General features: G+C 33.4%; 3 protein-coding genes and 1 long non-coding RNA gene across 4 annotated transcripts; all 4 read right to left on the reverse strand.

Moving 5' to 3' along the window:
- Positions 1-5341: 5341 nt before the first annotated feature.
- Positions 5342-8227, reverse strand: LOC145330579 (uncharacterized). The gene is made up of 4 exons (XR_013883467.1): positions 8092-8227; positions 6986-7044; positions 6058-6111; positions 5342-5472 (listed from the first exon to the last, which is right to left on the reverse strand). It is a non-coding gene; the product is annotated as an uncharacterized LOC145330579 (long non-coding RNA).
- LOC145330580 (protein stunted-like) lies at positions 8190-9203 on the reverse strand. Its single transcript, XM_080175207.1, has 2 exons — positions 9062-9203; positions 8190-8502 (listed from the first exon to the last, which is right to left on the reverse strand). Exons 1-2 carry the CDS (start codon positions 9176-9178, stop codon positions 8422-8424), a joined length of 198 nt encoding a protein of 65 aa, XP_080031333.1. The 5' UTR covers positions 9179-9203; the 3' UTR covers positions 8190-8421.
- On the reverse strand, positions 9163-10213 carry LOC145330581 (protein stunted-like). The gene is made up of 2 exons (XM_080175208.1): positions 10061-10213; positions 9163-9508 (listed from the first exon to the last, which is right to left on the reverse strand). Exons 1-2 carry the CDS (start codon positions 10151-10153, stop codon positions 9428-9430), a joined length of 174 nt encoding a protein of 57 aa, XP_080031334.1. The 5' UTR covers positions 10154-10213; the 3' UTR covers positions 9163-9427.
- A 1795-nt stretch (positions 10214-12008) lies between these two features.
- LOC145330578 (protein THEM6-like) lies at positions 12009-18065 on the reverse strand. The gene is made up of 9 exons (XM_080175205.1): positions 17903-18065; positions 17397-17554; positions 17024-17057; positions 16584-16652; positions 14888-14984; positions 14338-14415; positions 13973-14058; positions 13217-13335; positions 12009-12673 (listed from the first exon to the last, which is right to left on the reverse strand). Exons 1-9 carry the CDS (start codon positions 18013-18015, stop codon positions 12633-12635), a joined length of 795 nt encoding a protein of 264 aa, XP_080031331.1. The 5' UTR covers positions 18016-18065; the 3' UTR covers positions 12009-12632.

The following is an 18065-nucleotide window of genomic DNA, read 5'->3' on the forward strand; positions in this document are numbered from 1 at the left end:
AAAAAATAAAAGAGAGGAATCGAAGCAACTAGAAGACGAAAATAGACAGTGGGCCTAGAGGCCTACTCAGCGCTGTTGCCGCGCTAAAATTTATTGCTATTCCACTACTTTTCAAATGGGAGGATTAAAAATTATTAAAAAAAATATTTTTTTACTTTTTACTATTTCCATATTTAGGGCAAGAATATTAGATTAGATATTTTCGTTTTAATGTTTTAATTAGGTAAAAATTACATAGAATTTTATTTTTATTTAAAAAAATTTGTTCATGAAAGATGAATCCTTCTATTTCTAAAAAGGGGGAAATTTTTTTCATAATGAACATTCAGCTGATTCTGACCGCCCACGGCTGTTTGCTAAATATCGCTTTTCTTTTTATTCACATTATTATTTATGATTGACTTACAAAAAGCCCTGGGCGGCTTTTGATTTTCGTCTGCTTCTAAATTTAGGGATGGGGAAGTAGTATTTTACCATGAAAAAGGGGTGAGTATTCATCCTCTTATCCTTTTTCCTTATGCGTTTACAATGATGATTCACAAAATTACCCCTTTTAAACGTTTAAACCAACCTACCAATTTAAACTTAAATACCCAAAGTTGTTAAGCCAAAAGAAAAAGTTATTATAAAACTTTGGGGACGATTGTAATAAACAGTCCAATGTACCCTCCCTCTTTAGGTTTTGGCAGCGATACTAAATTTGAGTACCTAACAACAACTGTAATGGTGTTTTTCAAATCTAATATCAACAAGTAAAAGATTTACATAGAGATATAGAAGAGTAAAATTGTCTTAAACACGTCCCTGGAAAGCATAAGCAGCAGCATTTGGTTTACTTTGTACCGTAGGAAACTGTTGGTTTTGCGAACTTTTATTTGCAGCTGAGGCAGGCTGGGAGTTACCCCCGCCCAGGATACTGCTCAGTTCTGCCATGTCATTGATGGTTTTAAGCTCCATGTCAGCAAATACGTCAGTTTCTGCTTCAAAATCTAAACAATTAAAGTAAAAGAATAGAGGGGAGTACAAGCTGTATGTGACTCTACTGACAGGATGGGGACCCTATGCTAATTTTTAATTGGGTCTTAGAATATCAGCAAATAGCGTCGGAAATAATAACAAATCAAAGTCGCTAAATAAACAACAGAAAAAGACGAAAAGGGTCCCCAATTACTTAGGGCCATGTAGTTGTTTGGATTATACATCTATACTTATAATTATTTCTTAACACAGGCAAAATATTTTAAAGGGTAGATTCGTAGAACCAGTAGCGTGAACAGGGTTTAGCCAAAAGGGTGAACAAAAGATAAAGGCAGGGCTCACAAATTTCAATTTTAAGGGAGGTGTTGACAAGCCCATTAGGAAAGCTTACGTTGTTTCTTCTCCTTTTTCCTTTCTTTTTTAAATTTTTTCTTTCTTCCTTTTTTTTATCTTTCCCTTTCCTCTACCTTTTAATTTTAGCTTTTAATCTTCAACCTCCTTGTTAAAAAGATCTAAAAAGATAGAAACTTACCTTTAAAGTTAAAATTTACAGGTTGAGAGGGCTTGATGATTGAAGAATTTATCACAGGATTATTTTGACTAATTTGACGGGTGGTGGTATACCCAGGTATTTGTACTGGCTGTTGAGTGGTGTGTGGGTCAACCAGAGGGGTGGAGCCAGGTCTTATCTGACTACTACTACTGCCACCACCAAGTGATGCGGTACTGCTGACCATTCTAAAAAATATAAATATTTAGATCATGGTTTATTGCAGGTTTCGTGGTAGCTTTAGATAGGATATTTCCCACAGGGAAATATGAAAAAAGGCATCTCGGGGCTTAAAAAAATGTTTTTAATCTTATAATTGTACATTTTATATCCGCTGAATACGATGTGAGAAATATAACTATTACCTAGTTTGAATATCACAGTTTTGTTGGCCACCTGTGGGATCACTGTACAACAAATATTTATCATTAATTAATATTGCAGCAGGGGTGTATATTCTGCAAATTTGACCCGGCTGAGTGGGGGGGGGGGGGAATAAAAATATGTGGTTGGAGGGAAAAAAATGTAAAAATTAAGAGGACTGAAAGCATTTTTCTCCCCTCTTTGGTGAAAAAAAACTAAAAAATATGTGGAAGGGGGCATAATATAAATAAAAAACCTAAAGAGTTCTGAAAATATTTTTCCGTTTAATTTATTCCCTTCCTTGCTGGAAAAAACTAGGAGGGGAAAAAATAAAAAATTTGCAGCATGGGAAAAAATAAATCTTGTGCAGAATATACACCCTTGTATTGCAGTTATAAATATCATAAATCAGGTTGTTTATTGTCTAAGCAAAAAAAAATCAGAAAGGATATTTGCTTAGTGTACTTGGAGTAGTGTACCTTTAAAAGGAGGGAGGGCGGAAGTGACACTTTTTGAAACCAAAACTAAAAGTCAAAGGAATTCAACTAAATGAAGAGTTACAATTAAAAAAGTTGAGTGATCAAACTTTTAAACCACTAATTTTAATTTACAGAAGGATGTAGATCAATTATCGGCCATTGTCTTATCCCTTTAGATCCCTGATTAACAACCGTGATTTTAAATCTGATCCTTAACTTAAGAACATTAATAGATAAATTCCTGACTGCAGCCGCACTGCCGCTCGATTCACTGGCAGCTTGCCGCTCTCGTTCAAACTGCTGCCACTCCAGTTCCTGCCGTCTGTGTTCCTCAAACTGCTTCCAATCATCATCATCAGCTGTCGGCGAAGTAGCGGCTGAAAAAAAATTATAATTTTTTTCATAGAATGTCTTCGAAACCGATTAATATCCGCTTGATTAGAACCGGTTGAAATCTTGTAAATCAACGTATTATAACCTAATTTCCACGAATATTAGAGTAAAAATCATAAAATTAAAACTAATCTTATTAGCCGGAGCCTTCGGCACCTAGGGGCTAACAAAGCTGGTTTTAATTGTTTATCATTTTAATTTCCGCGCTAAAATACAATCTTCTAAATAACTATTACTAATGATGGCATTGCATCAAGGAAAAGTGGGAGGTACCTCCATTAATTTATAGTAAAATTCGTGTTCCTTTGAAGTGAATATCTAAAAATCCACCTAACATTTAAGAAAGTTTCATAATTTTTGTATAGGAGAACCAAAAAGGTCAGGGGTTAGCGAGATCCTTTGGTACAAACAGACAGACACACAGAGATCCTTTTGTTTTTACCTTTATTTGCGGCTATCGGCACCGCGGTAGCGGCGGCTGGAGCCACCGTTGCAGGAGACACGGAGTGCGGCGGGGTTTCAATAGTTGCAGACTTGGCAGCTTTTCTCGAGTTTTCTATTTCAAGAAGCCGTAGTCGTTCATCCTTAAAAATATTTCTTTTAGTTTGAATAAACAGTAAAATGAATAAGGAATAAAAAGAAATCTTTACATAAGTATACAATTTAAACGGCACAGCAGCTCAGAAAGTCCATTTAAACCTGGTAAATCAGCGAAAAACTGTCTAAATAACTATTCTGCTTTTGAAGTTTTAACACTACCGTTTGATTAGAGCTTCGCTTTTATGTATGTTGTCATTCTTGTTATGCTAATGGGGTTAAGGACAGAGAGAGAGAGAACAATAGACTGTTTATTACACTAGTCCCCAAAGTTTTATAACAACGTTTTCTTAGTCTTTGGCTTAACAACTTTGGGAACATTTACTGAATTTTGATTGGTTTGTTTATCAAGTTGTGTGGGTTAACATTTCAACTTCTAATTCAAATCTACCGTACTGGTAATTTTATGTATCATCATTGAGAATGTACATCAATTTATCGGCTATTGTTCTATCCCTTTAGATCACTGTTTTTACCTCTAAAGCTTTCTTTTCTTCTTCCTCTTTCTTCCTTTTTTCCTTCTCCTCTTGTTCTTGTACTCTCTGCTCTTCCTCCAATCTAAATATAAACAAGGATGACAACGTCCACAAGTAGCGAGTAGCAGTGTTTTAAAAAAAAACATGAAACTAAAATAAATCACTAAACCTTTAAAAGGGGGGGGGGGCGAAAGTGACACTTTTTGTAACCAAAACTAAAAGTCAACAAAGGAACTCAACTAAAAAAAGAGTTACAGGTCTGAGATTTTGCATGGCAGTTGCTTTATAGGGGTACAATATTTAACTGTGAAAAACGGCGGCGCAACCGCCGAAAACCGCCATTTCCCGCCGAATTTTTTTTGCCTTTTCTCAGCGGTTTTCGGCTGTTGCGCCGCCGTTTTTTCACAGTTCCATATTGTACCCCTATATAGCAACTGCCATGCAAAATCTCAGACCTGTAACTCCTTTTTTAGTTGAGTTCCTTTGACTTTTAGTTTTGGTTTCAAAAAGTGTCACTTTCGCCCCCCCCCCCCCTTTTTGATAACGTAAAATCTCGGAATCGATCTTACCCCAACCATTAAGCAGATCTTAATGAAACTTTGTGGGAATATGTAAAATGTAAATTTAATAAATAATTTGCGAAAATTTCAGCCGTGTATCTTGAATAGGAGTCGAGAAAATCATGAAAACTTAAAAATGTTATGAAAATAGTTGTAGCGGAGAAAAAAAGTGAATCTTGCGCAGAATATACTCCCATGAAGATGTTTAAAAAACCAAAAAATCCAGTCTACCTAGTCTTTTTGTTATTTTCTATAGCAACAAAAGCAATAAATCTAGAAATGTTTCATTTATTTTATGTTAATCAAGTTAGATTGTGTTTTTACATTTCAAATATTAAAAATACCTTAATCTTTCTTCTTCCTCTTTTCTTATCCTTTCCTCCTCTTCTAATCTTTTCTCTTCCTCAATCCTCTTCCTTTCATCCTCCGCCTTCTTTCTCCTCTCATATTCTTTGATCCTGCTGGCTCTTTGGCTTTTCTGTATACTTGTATTCTGTTAGTAAGTAAGAGTGTATATTCTGCATCGTAACCCTTGCTAAAGAGGGGAGGGAGGATTAAAAAAATATATGAAAGGGAGAAAAATGAAAAAATAAGAGTACTGAAAACACTTATTCCATTTTTCCCCTCCTTAGAGAACAAAAACTAGAAAAATGTATGGGAGGGAGTAAAAAAATGAACAAAATAAAGAGTAATAAATAGTTATTTCTCGCATCGTAATTAGCCCCGAAATGCCGAAGGCACTGGCTAAAAAACTGTTTTTAATATTATGATTGTATATATTTATATTCGTAGAAAACTGGATACAATACAATGATAGACATAGTTTTTTCGAAAGGATAAAAACCGGTTCTAATCCACCGGATATTAATCGGTTTCAAATGAATACAAGAAAACATTTTCCCATTCTCCCCCTCCTTGGGGAAAAAACTAGGGGGTGTGGGGGGAAGGGAATGAAATATTTTTCAGTCGGGGGAAAAAAATCTTGTGCAGAATATACATCCCTGTTGGTAGGCTTCCAGATCTGAGAGCACTTGTTTCTCAAATGATGTGTCATACTCGCTTTGCAGGCAGGTTAACTACAAATAATATATATCCAATGTATTTGTATATAGTAAGAAATTCTCCAGGGATCTACAGGGATAAGACAATGGCCGATAAATTTATGTAAATCCTCAATGATGGTACATAAAATTATCCCTTCTGTAGATTAAAATTAGTGATTGAAACGTTTGAAAACTCAGATTAATGAATCAACCAATTAAAATTCACAAAATTCCCAAAAGTTGTCTAGCTTAAGTTTAAGTTGAAAAATCAACTTAATGAATTAACCAATGAAAATTCACAGAATTCCAATAAGTTATTAAGCTTAAGCTTAAGTTGAACACCCAACTTAATGAATCAACCAATAAAAATTCACTAAATTTCCCAAAGATGTTAAGCTTTGCACTTACACAATATTTTCTAGCTTTTCCGTTAGTTTACTTTTAGAGAGCCAAAAAAAAAAGAATGCGATTTAAAGTTTTATAAACTACCTACCTACCTAATTTTTTTGTGAAATATTTTAGAAAACTCCGCTTTTTTAGCCAGTGTCTTTTTATGTCCGCGGAAAAGCTGTTTGTAACACGATGCGATGAATAACTATTTTCTAAAATAATTCTTACTTTGGGATTAGTCGCATCAAGAAGGTGTTGCACTTCTTTTAAATCACAGTTCACCTAAAATAGTAACAATATTTTGGATCATGGAGAGAAAACGAAGTACCTAGCGGGTTTCGTCGCATTTTCACAGTAGCTTTTAATAGGTTAGGTTAATGTTAACGATTGCCGCGCAGGTCCCCGCAGGGACTAGAAAAAGGAGAAAAGCTAATGTGAAAATACGATGATTTCTTTCCATTATCGAATGTTTTTTTATCGGTATGGCCCCGAAAACAATTAATATCCGCTGGAGGAAAACCGGTTCCTAGCAATAATTCTTATTATGTTTAGCATCTTAGACAATTTTCCACGAATATTAAAAAATCATACAATTGATCAGTTTTGTTACCTCCGAGGCCTGGTTTTAACCTTATAATTTTATATTTTAATATCCGCGGAAAGTTGTTTAGGTATATTACGATGTCATTAATAACTATTTTTACTATTAAAAAAATAAAAATATCAACAAAATGCGCTATCCTTTTCTATCTATAATGTTTATTATTTTAATAATATAAATAATAAATAGCATACAGATTAAATCAACAACGAAATTAATTCGGGAAAAAAATAGCGAAACCTATTTTTCATATTCAGCTGTCATTGTAAGGGGGGGGGGGGGACACATAGTAGAATTTACTACCTTTATTTGAGGGGGGATGGGAGTCGAAACCCTTTACAAATTTTAGTTTAAAAAGAATTTTTTATTGGGGGAGGGGTTAATTTTCATTTTTTAGGCAGTTGGAGGTGTGTCCCCCCCCAAGAAATTAGCTTAAAACCATCACAGGACCATTAGTTTTATTCCCTGAAGAGTAGAGCCCAATTGGTTAAGTGGTTACTGAGATCTCAAGCTTCAGACAGACATCGTTCTACTTTGTTTCATAGATATTATTACCTTGTATTTATCGGCTACTTTAACTGAGACACCATCAATGTAACTTATTCCGAGTGAATCTAAACAAAGGTAATAATATTATTCCAGGGAAATGTGGAAAAGTTGATGAGCTCTAAATGACCCTCACCTCACCCCCACTTAAAAAATATATTATGGAATTTTACATTTAGCAGAAATAATAGTAATAATGAAGTTTAAAATTAAATGCAAGTGACGAATCATTCTAAATAAAAAAAAATATTTAATATAACAAATAAAATATTTTCTTTTGTAGAAAGTAGTGATGGGAATCCGGATCCGGAATCCGAATCCGGAATCCGCCCAATTTTCGGCCAATTTTGAAATCCGAATCCGGAATCCGTTTTTTATAGCGGATTCCGGATTCTTAATTGGTAGGCTAAAATTACCGTCTTTTTTCTTACAACTCCCTCTGTTTGAAGGCAAAGATCAAAAAAAAAATTTCTACATAACAAATTTTAATAATTACTAATGTGATGTAAATGTTTTAGTTATGCTGGAAGTCAACACTTTAAACAAATCAAGGCTTCAACCAAGTAACATAGTGATAAATTAACGAAAAAAGCTATCCCTCTGTGACGGACGGCCTTTTAAAATAATGCTAGAATCCGGAATCCGAATCCGGAATCCGCCAAAAATAAGAATCCGGAATCCGCAAGAATCCGTCACTTTTTTTGACGGATTCCTTCAGAATCCGGAATCCGAATCCGGCCCAAAAATTCGACGGATTCCCATCCCTAGTAGAAAGTGTTCTTTCCATGTTGAACCATTAATGTAACAGCATTTTTTTTGTAAAAATGGATTTCAGGAACTAATTATGGAGATGCTTTGCTTTCAATAATGTAGGTACCTTGTTGTTCTGGGAATCAATAATCCAAAATTTAGATGAAACGGATAAAATGCTGTCATAAGTTAAAAATTAGAATGTTTTAAATGTAGCAAAAATCATCATGTAAAGTTTGAAATCAATAGGACAATTCTAACATGCTTAATTTAACGATAAGAGCTAAACGTTACGTACGGACAGACAGACTTTAATTACAGAAAAGCTTTGCTTTTAAAAACATTTTAAAGCTTTTTAGTTTTACCTAAGGCTTCGTCAAGCGGTTGAAAAGTGTACGCCATATCGTACCATTCACAACTAGATCAAAACATTTTCAGTACACAACCCCAAATAACTAAACCATTTTTATATCTGAAACATTTGACTACGTGGAAAAAAATTATGACAATTTGTCATTTATCATAACATTGTTCAGTAACAATAGACTTTAAAAACAAATAAGAATAATACATTTTTTTTATAATATTAAGCTCAAATGCAATCAAAATGCCATCAAATTAAACAAAGGTAGAATAATAAACATTTTTGACTATAATTGTTGGAGGATTTTTTTGATCTAAAATTGGTAGATTTTTTAGGCCTTGGTGCCGATGGCTTTTCCGTTCTCCCATTTCTGGAACTTGATGTTCAGATCTCCTCGCTTCTGTGCCTCAGTCTGAAATCAGGGATATAAAATTATTGGTTGAAACGTTTAAACACTTAACTTGATTAACCAAACAATCAAAATTCAATAAAAGTAACCAGATCTTGATGAGCCATTGAATAAGAAAACGTTATCATAAGACTTTAGGGACTAGTGTAATAAACAGCCTGATGTAACATCCCTCCCTTCAACAAAGGGGGGAGGCGGATGTGCCACTTTTTGAAACCAAAACTAAAAGTCAACAAAGGAACTCAACTAAAAAGAGGGTTACAGGTCTGAGATTTTGCATGACAGTTGCTTTATAGGGGTACAATATGGAACTGTGAAGAAACGGCGGCGCAACCGCCGAAAACCACCGTTTCCCGCCGAATTTTTTTTGCAATTTCTCGGCGGTTTTCGGCGGTTGCGCCACCGTTTCTTCACTGTTCCATATTGTAACCCTATAAAGCAACTGCCATGCAAAATCTCAGACCTGTAACTCTTTTTTTAGTTGAGTTCCTTTGACTTTTAGTTTTTGTTTCAAAAAGTGGCACATCCGCCTCCCCCCTTTCTAAATAAAATTAACCAATACCTGCATCTCCTTCCTAAGAGCATTACGAGTACATCTGGCAGCAATGTTGGAGTACTGGACATAAGTCAAACCTGCGGCACGCCAGAAATTCATCTTTAATATCTGTAATAAAATCATTTTAAGCCACTAACTACAGCCTCTACTTAACAGACTACAATTAAATGCAATGCAAAAAATTCATATTCTTGTTGAAAAATGCGAAAATAAATGCAAAGACAGAATAAAATAACAAGCTGTTTTAATTTTTCCATGGATTATTAGTGGTATCAGTTATGGTTCCCACGGTGGTTATCCTGGTTCCCATGATGCGAGTTCCCACGGTGTTCAGAAAATTCCCATGTGTTATTAAGATGGTTTTTCATGTGTTTATTGCTTAGCTCCTACAGCTTTGCCATTCTCCCATTTCTGAAATTTGATGTTCAGATCACCGCGCTTGGCTGCCTCAGTCTAAAAATTTAAAAACAAAATTATTTTTTTTAATGAGACTTAGCAGACACTTCAACATTTGTGATTCATTTCTTTTAGAGACAGGGATTAGCAGGGATGTAAATTCTGCATGGGATCTTCTACTTAAAATTTATGTGGGAGGGAAAAAAAGAATATAAAGTGTTCTAAAAAAATTTTTTCTCCACTCCTTCGGGACACAACAAGAATATGTAAGTGAGGTAAAAAAGGAATAAAATAAAGATAAATGAATATTTTAAAAAAAAAATTTCCCCTACCCTGGGGGGAAAATGTAATATTTTCCAGTGGGGAAAAAAATTCATCTTGTGCACGTGCAGAATATACATCTCTGATTAAGTAAGTTACTTTTCCTTACATTTTCAAACATTTTTTTTTTAAAGGTCATATTTCCCTCATTAAAACGACATATCTAAATAAATCACTTTTTCGAGGAGGATTTTCATAAATGTCCCATAGAACTGAGTAATGAAATATTTGCAGCAGGGAAAAATTAATTCTAGTGCAGAATACACTACACAGAAACAAAGTCCATACCTGTAACTCTTTCTTGAGAGCATTGCGGGTGCACCTGGCGGCAATGTTGGAGTATTGGATGTAGGTCAGACCTGCAGCACGCCAGAAGTTCATCCTGATGTCTGAAATTTGTAAGGGGACCAATCAAGATTAAGATTTAAAGAATTTCATAAATTTACCATGCAAAAAAAAAGTTTAAGATTGTATAAGTTTTAAAACTATTTAAACTTTTGGATCATGGGATAAAAAACGAAGTAGCTGGTTTCGTCATATTTTAGTAGAAGTTTTTATAGGTTATTTTAGATTGGGTTAGGTCAATGTAAATGATTGCCCCTAAGGGTTAAGTACAGGCCCCGCAGGAAATAGGAGAAAAGCAACTGTGAAAATACGACGAAACCCTCTACTTCGTGTTCTTCCATGATTCAAACTTTTTTTTACAGCATAAATAAAAACAGGCTAGGTGATCAAACTCTTAAATCTTATTCATGAACAGTTCTCTTTAATAATTAGTTAATAATAAGTTCGGCGCATGGAAAGAAAACGAAGTAGCGAGTTTCGTCGTAATTTTACAGTACCTTTTGATAAGTTTTTTTTAAATTTATGTCAGGTTAGGTTAATGTTCATAATGGCCCCGCAGGGCTAGAGCCGCCCGCAATGGCTAGAAATAGGAAAAAGCTTCAGTGAAAAAACGACGAAAACCGCTACTTCATTTTCTTTCCATTATTTATAAGTTTTAAGAGGAATGTTACTTAGTTCTTCTTTCTACTTTAATGCTTTCAGGCGTCTTCTAAAAAAGCAATCTTTTCCATAGGACTAGGAAATCAAATTGAAAATATTAAAAAAAGAAAAACTAAATAGATAATTCCCTTAAAAGTGATTTAACTGGAAAAATAATCACATTTATTTTGAGTGCTATACAGACTAGATTTGTGTCAAATAAAAATAAATGTCATATTATACAATTTTAACATGATTGTGTTTCTTTTTTTTAAATTGGCATTTAAATGGAATGAGGAATTATAATATTCAGCATAACATTTATAACATGGCACATTATATAATTGTCATTTTAAACAATGAACTTTTAAGGGGACTATGCACGAAAGAGAGCAATTGCTTTTATGCAATTTCCAGCAGTGGACCTGAGTATTTTTTTTATAAATATACTAGGTTTATGTTTAACATAGTTATATCGGCTAGTTTCATCATGGTTTTATATGGAAAAAGCATTTTATGATCACTTGCTCTCGTTCGTGTATAGTACCCTTTTTGTTTTATTAACTATAAAATATAATAAAATAGCGTGCTTTGCTTATGATAATTTTGCTAAAAGTCCAGTCTAAAGTTACAGCATACATTATTCTAGTGGTGAGCTAAATTTTTTAAATTCTATTTAACATGTTTTAAAACACTAACAATAAACTATATTAAATCGAAAATACATTAGTTCTTTTTCTTTATATAAAACTAGTATTTTATTTGAGATCTTATTATAAGAAACTTAGTTTCTCTTTATCTGAGCATTTAAAAATTCAACAAGAACCTTTTAAAATCATTTAAGGTTCAGAAAATAACAAAAAATAGGGTGATAAGGTTTTTTGGTTTTCAAATGAATCACCCAAATTCTGACAAAAAAAGTAATAATTTGGCCTAAAGCAAATTAATAAACAGAATAATCAATTCGATCAATACTTTAAATATTGCACATCAAAAATCTTTTAAAATAGGAAATAAAAGGAATTTTTCACTAATATTTCTGTCAGTCAAAAAATATTGTAAATATTTGAAAGTAAAACTTATCTGATTTAGCTGAGCTGGATCTTTAAATCATTTCAATGGTGCGCCAAATAGGGGTGCGCCGAATTTCAGCCAATCACAGCGCGGCATTTCTTAAAATGCTGTGATCTCATTGGTGGAAAGTTGGCTCACCCCGATTTGGCGCACCATTGAAATGATTTAAAGATCCAGCTCTGAAAAATTCCTTACATAACCAACAAGGATAAAACAACAAAACAGGAAAAAACATAAAAACAAAAACCGGTTTTAGTTATAAAAAATCTGCATTTTATCACAGTAAAAATCAAATGCAACAAAAATCTTAAGATTTTAGATTAGTCTAGGTAAAAAAAAACTTGAAATAAAGTACCTATTACTTTTTGATCATCATTTAAAGAGCAAATATGCATTAGTAATACCGCAATAGTATTTAGATATAATATATCTACAGGGGGTGTTGTATATTGGATCCACTGATAAGGGGGGGGGGGGGGGATGAAGAAATAAACAGTCCTAAAAATATTTTTAACATTTTTTCCCATCCTTGAGGGGGAAACAAGAAAAATATTTAGGAGGGATAAATTTAATTAATTAAAAAATACTGAAAACATTTTTCCCCTTCCTTGGAGGGAAAGAACTAGGGTGTGGGGGGGGGGGGGGAGGAATGAATTATTTTGCCGCAGGGGAAAAAAATAAATATCGTGCAGAATATACACCCCTGTAAATCTGAAATGGACTAATTTGAATTATACAGAAAAAATTTAGTTAGATTGAACTAGAAAAAATAAATCTATAATAGTAAATAAGAAATAATTCACTAATCTGATTTCTTTTGTTGGCTCAAAATTTCCCAATCATCTAAACAAAACAGAATAGTTATTTCTAGCATCGTATTATAAACAGTTTCCGCGGATAAGAAAATGCACAATCATAAGATAAAAATCTGTTTTTTGCCCCGAGATGAAGAAAGGCACGGGGTTAAAAAACTAGTTTTGATTGTAGATTTTTGTATTCTTAGAAAACTGGATATAATACGATCAGTATGGCTGAGAACCGGTTCTAATCAACCGGAAATTAATCGGTTACGAGAAAAATATTTTTTTAAATAACACAATAATCAAAATGGATTTTTCATTACTTGGATCTTACACCAGATTATCATGAACTCTACAAAAGTGAAACTTGTATCTGGCTAAAATAACGTTATCTCCCATTCACCCCATCCCCTATTCTCTACTGGATGAACGAACTGACCAATAAATGATGTTCCATAACATATTATCTTTGTTTTTAAGCCAACGAATTTTTAAGCCAACGAATAAGAAACGTTATTAAAAAACTTTCGGGACTAGTGTAAAAAAACCCATTGTCCACTCCCTCCCTGCTAAACTATGTACTTACTTTGACTAGATTGATTAGATTCTTTGGCACTAAGTGCAGCTTGTGCAGCCTCTTCAGGCATTTTCTCCTCACAATTGAGAGTAGTAATATTTTCTTCTTCTATATTTGCTAATTCACCACTGGAAAAAGTTTTATTATTAGTTAAATAGAAGGCTATTAATAAAACAATAGCCAAGTTATATTTTTGTAGAGAAGCCATGCTTTATTTCAATTTCACTTGTTCGTAACGCTATGGGGGGAAATGTGATTTTCTCAGCGGTTATTCAAGATAGACGGCTGATTTTTTTAGTGTCTAGAGATTCCCTAAACTAATGAGCGTCCAGTGTGTAATTTACTTTGTCGGTCTGTCAGTCGTGCTACAAAATATAAATATAAAAATATATGAAAAAAGTTTCGTGATTCTTGATTTTAACAACTGCTCTTTTATATTATTGTCAGTATACCCCTCAATGATTTTTTAAAGCTACTAATGGATGTTGTCATCCTTGTTTTATCGTATGTCCACTAAATGGTATAAATTTCAATTTTAGTTTTGAAAAATTAAATTTTTTTTTTTTTTTTTGGGGGGGGGGTTAGCTATTTTTCTATGGGAGGGTGGTGGTACCCTCCCCAAAAATAGTTATAAGCCTTCCCAGGAACTATAAGAAGCTGCCCTGTAAAAAAGAAGCATATCGGTTTAGCGAATAGCGAGATCCTTCGGTACAAACAGACAGATAATAGACATCCTGTTATTTTAAGGATTGAAAGCCACCTAACCTTGTATTGGAAGAGTCGATTGATGATAGACCTGTACCGACAGACCGACCATAGCCTGCCATCCTCAGACGGTTTGAGGATACCTCCTAGAAATAAAATTAGATTAACGACACAATTTCAACAAAGTTTAATATACTGGCGGCTACGCCTCTAGGAAAACTATAGGGAGTTGAATTCGATAACCAATTTTATTTTTTAGATTTTTTAAAATTTTGAAGGGAGGAAGAATTTATTTATGCGGGGGGCGGATGTACGCAAAGACAGACATACAAACATCCTGTTACTTTATTAAAAGGATTTCTCAATGGAGAGTGAAAAAAAACTGAGATACTAAATCTCTAAAACATAAATGTAGAAAAGAAAACCTGGCACTGTATCCAGAGCTTCAGCTCTTCTGGAATACTTGGAGGGGTTGCAGGAAGCTGGATAACATCCGCCATTTCCTAAATATATAACAATATTTTCTTCTTTTTATTCGAAACCGATTAATTTCCGGTGGATGAGAACAGGTTCTCATCCATACGAAAAAACTATGTCTAGCATCGTATTATATCCAGTTTTCTATGAATATAAAAATATATCCGCGGAAAGCTGTTGTTTATAATACGATGCGAGAAATAACTATTCTAAATGTCACTTAAAAAACTGATAAGTAGTGCCTTAATCACAACCACTAGTAGCGAAGCACCATGAATTAGAGTACGGACGGACAAGGTGATTTAAAGAGCAGATATAGAAATCAAGACTAAAGGGGTAGTTTCACGAAATGCATTTGAACTTAATTTAGTGAACCGCATATTTTTTCCTATCCGTGTATCTAAATAAGCAGCCAAGAAGATCACATTTTCCATAGCATTCCAAGACAAAGTGAATTATAGAGTAGCTTCGCAACTAATGAGAACAAAAAATAATTACTTGGATAGTAGCTCCGATACAAGTATTTTTACAAAGCGCCACAGCCCGAATAAAGCCATCATGAAGAGAAACAAATCTCTGCTCAAAATACAAGGACCTAAAAATAAATAAATCCTTATAAAAGTAACATGATGTTTGATTGTCTGTCTGTACCTAAGGATCTTACTAATCACAAAACCCAACATGGTTTTCACACTCAAAATACAAGGACCTAAAAATAAATAAGTCCCTATATATAAGTAAATGATGTTTAATAGTCTGTCTGTTTGTACCTATGGATCTTAATAACCATTAAACCGATATGGTTCTCCTTTACAATAAGCTTCTCATAGGACATTGGTAGGCTTATAACTATCTTGGGGAGGTTAATACCACTAATTCGAAAGAAATTATTCCTAGAAAATATGAACCACCTCCTCCAAAGTTTTTTTACTTTTTCCTTTCAAACTAACATTGAAAGGTGGGGTCGACTTCCCTCACCTCTCCCTTAAGTACATCTATAGGCCTCTAGGGGCGTAGTAGCTAGTATATAATAAAGGATATAGAAATTCCTTTAAAAACTATTATGATTGTTAATAATGAAGTATCAGTGTATATCCTAATTTTTTTTTTATTACACAGCCACATGTTTTGTAAGTTTAATCTATGTGATATATTAACATAAACTTTGCAGACAGGGGTATAAAGGGAGAAGACAACTGACGATAAATTGAGGTACATCTCCAATGATGATACAAAAAAATACCCCTTCTGTAGATTAAAATTAGTGGTTGAAACGTTTTGACACTGAATTCTCTTTAAACACCTCCCCCGTTTTATATAAAGATGCTAATTCCCCCCCAACCCCAAGAGGATACCTATAAGCAGTAAAAAACCCCGCAGGGGATATAATTTTCTAAAATTTCTAACACTTCTTTCTTATTTAGTCATTTAAAAGGATTCAAAATGCAAAGACATATATTTTTTAACTCTTATTTTATACATCTTAATTGGAACTGATAATCTATTTTTATAGAGAAACATATGTATTCCATCAATAAAAAAAGTTAAAAAATCAAACTGTGTTTATACATATAATAATAGTTATTATATAAATCTGGGGATTAGTGAATTTAACAGCCAATTGTCCCCTCCCTCTCTGCTTTGCAACTCATAAAACTGAGCGTGATATTGGGCAGGGTCAAAGTACACACAAAACAGATGTGGTAAAGAAATTAATTTTAATAATGAATATATGAAGTTTTATCATTAGCAATGGGAGGGAGGGGATATTTTAATAAGGAAACTATAAAAGAATTTACGTTATTCTGTTTACTTTTAGTCTCAGGTATCTAAAAGAATAAGACAATGGGCGATAAATTGATGTATATGACTGCCCCTACTGCAGATAACTATTAGTGGTTGAAAAGTTTGAACACTCAAACGAATAATCAAAATTCAATAAAAGTCCAAAGGTTTTTCAGGCAACGAATAAGAAAACATTATCATTAAACTTTGGGGACTAGTGAAATAAAACAGCCCAATGTCTCTTCCCTTTCTTCATTTTGGCTTGTTAATCTTCATTTTCTATTGGTGTAGCAAGTTAAATATGTTGGTACTGATAATCTTGTTATATTGCTAGTTCATTTTTTTTAGTTTTGATCTAAAGCTAGCCACATATTTGAAAAGTCTGAATTTAAATAAACTATTGTATTACCTGTCATCCCAATAAATTAATTTGGTAACAAGCTTGAAAGGAACCAGAAAGTCAATAGATCTTCTGTACCTACAAAATAAATCCATATAATAAAAAAAACAGGATGTCTTTCTGTCTGTACCGAAAGCTCTCGTTAACCGTAGGACCAATAATGTTCTCTTTTATAGGGTAGCTTTTCATAGGTCTTCAACCCCCCCCCCCCCCCAAGACTAAGAGAAAACGCCAAAAATACTTTAATATTGAAAAAATCCCGCAGTACGGCGCCAGTATCGTAGAAACATGAATAAAAAACAGCTGATCTTAACAGAGAGAAATTATTTATCAAATTAGGTATTTAAAAAAATGAAGAAAAAAACATTTAAAGTGCCACTAGAGGCCTTTAGGAACGTAACCGCAAGTGACAAATTTAAATATTGTCTTTTAATTTTAAGGTTTTGTACCTAATAGATGCGCCATGTTGAACAAAATGAACACCTAAATCAAAAAGAAATTATTGTTATTTTTACAAGAAAAGGATAGAAAGTATTTTATGTAATAAAATAAATGAATAACTTAACAATCGACTTTAAAATCTTTGTTAAGCCCCTAGTTTGTCAGTTTAAATGTAGTTTTCTATATATTATCCTTGCATAAAAGTAACATGATGTAGTTTGTCTGTAGCTTAAGATCTCACTAACCAATGGAAAGATATAGTTCTTCTGTGCAGTGTACAGAGACGCTTCTTATAGGTATAGGGAAGTATTATAACTATTTAGGGGGAGGGCACGAGAAATCGCCAACACCCTTTCTTCCAAAAAAGAATATTTCTTGTACCTGGCCTGGCCTCTAAATAATCAGAAAGTCCAGTTCTGAAGTACCAATCGAACCTGCCAAAATCCATCTCCCGGAAATATTTTCCATTATTCATATGGAGGAAATAGTCAATGTCAGTTGTCCAACAGAGACTGTAGTTTACAGAATCTTCGTCATATCTAGAAAAAATTGTAAAACATGTAAAACAGAGATAGTTCAATGAAAGTTAAGAAACGAGTTTTAATAGTTAGAAATAGAGATCACTTGCATGTACAGTAACTTGGGTCTTATTGATGGTCATCCCCATTGATAATGCAAAATATTAACTCTTCTGGAAATCACAGTTTGTGGATATATGAAATGTTTTGAAACTCAACTTAGTAAACAACAAATCTGATTCAATAACAGTCTCAAATTAGTTGAGCCAACGAATAATTAAGAAACCGTTATAAAATAAAAATTTTGGAAACAAATACAATCTTAACAAAGAAGTTTATTATAAAATAGATTTTGAGTACATTACTCACCTTATTTTCGATCTAATCTTTGAGATAAGTTTCTGAAACGCAAGCCTTAGAATCCAGTAAAGATCAAAGGTGGCAATAATTGCCAAAATCCACCAGGATCCAGATTCTTCCATATTTTAATAAGTTTATATATTCACCTGAAATTTAAGACATATTACTAATT

This window comes from Acartia tonsa, chromosome 10 (genome assembly GCF_053477335.1).
Source record: "Acartia tonsa isolate MP-2025a chromosome 10, ASM5347733v1, whole genome shotgun sequence".
NCBI classification, from domain to species: Eukaryota; Metazoa; Arthropoda; class Copepoda; order Calanoida; family Acartiidae; genus Acartia; species Acartia tonsa.

Bases quoted from the DNA above. Each gene is read 5' to 3' on its own strand.
- LOC145330580 (XM_080175207.1), bottom strand. From the start codon at position 9,178: ATGATTTTATTACAGATATTAAAGATGAATTTCTGGCGTGCCGCAGGT. The intron at 8,503-9,061 runs GTATTGGTTAAT...CCCTGATTTCAG, and splicing joins CTCTTAGGAAGGAGATGCAG to ACTGAGGCACAGAAGCGAGG.
- LOC145330581 (XM_080175208.1), bottom strand. From the start codon at position 10,153: ATGAACTTCTGGCGTGCTGCAGGTCTGACCTACATCCAATACTCCAAC. The intron at 9,509-10,060 runs GTATGGACTTTG...TTAAATTTTTAG, and splicing joins CTCTCAAGAAAGAGTTACAG to ACTGAGGCAGCCAAGCGCGG.
- LOC145330578 (XM_080175205.1), bottom strand. From the start codon at position 18,015: ATGGAAGAATCTGGATCCTGGTGGATTTTGGCAATTATTGCCACCTTT. The intron at 14,985-16,583 runs GTAATACAATAG...ATTTATTTTTAG, and splicing joins TTAATTTATTGGGATGACAG to GTCCTTGTATTTTGAGCAGA. The intron at 13,336-13,972 runs GTTAGGTGGCTT...AACTTTTTCCAG, and splicing joins ATCGACTCTTCCAATACAAG to TGGTGAATTAGCAAATATAG.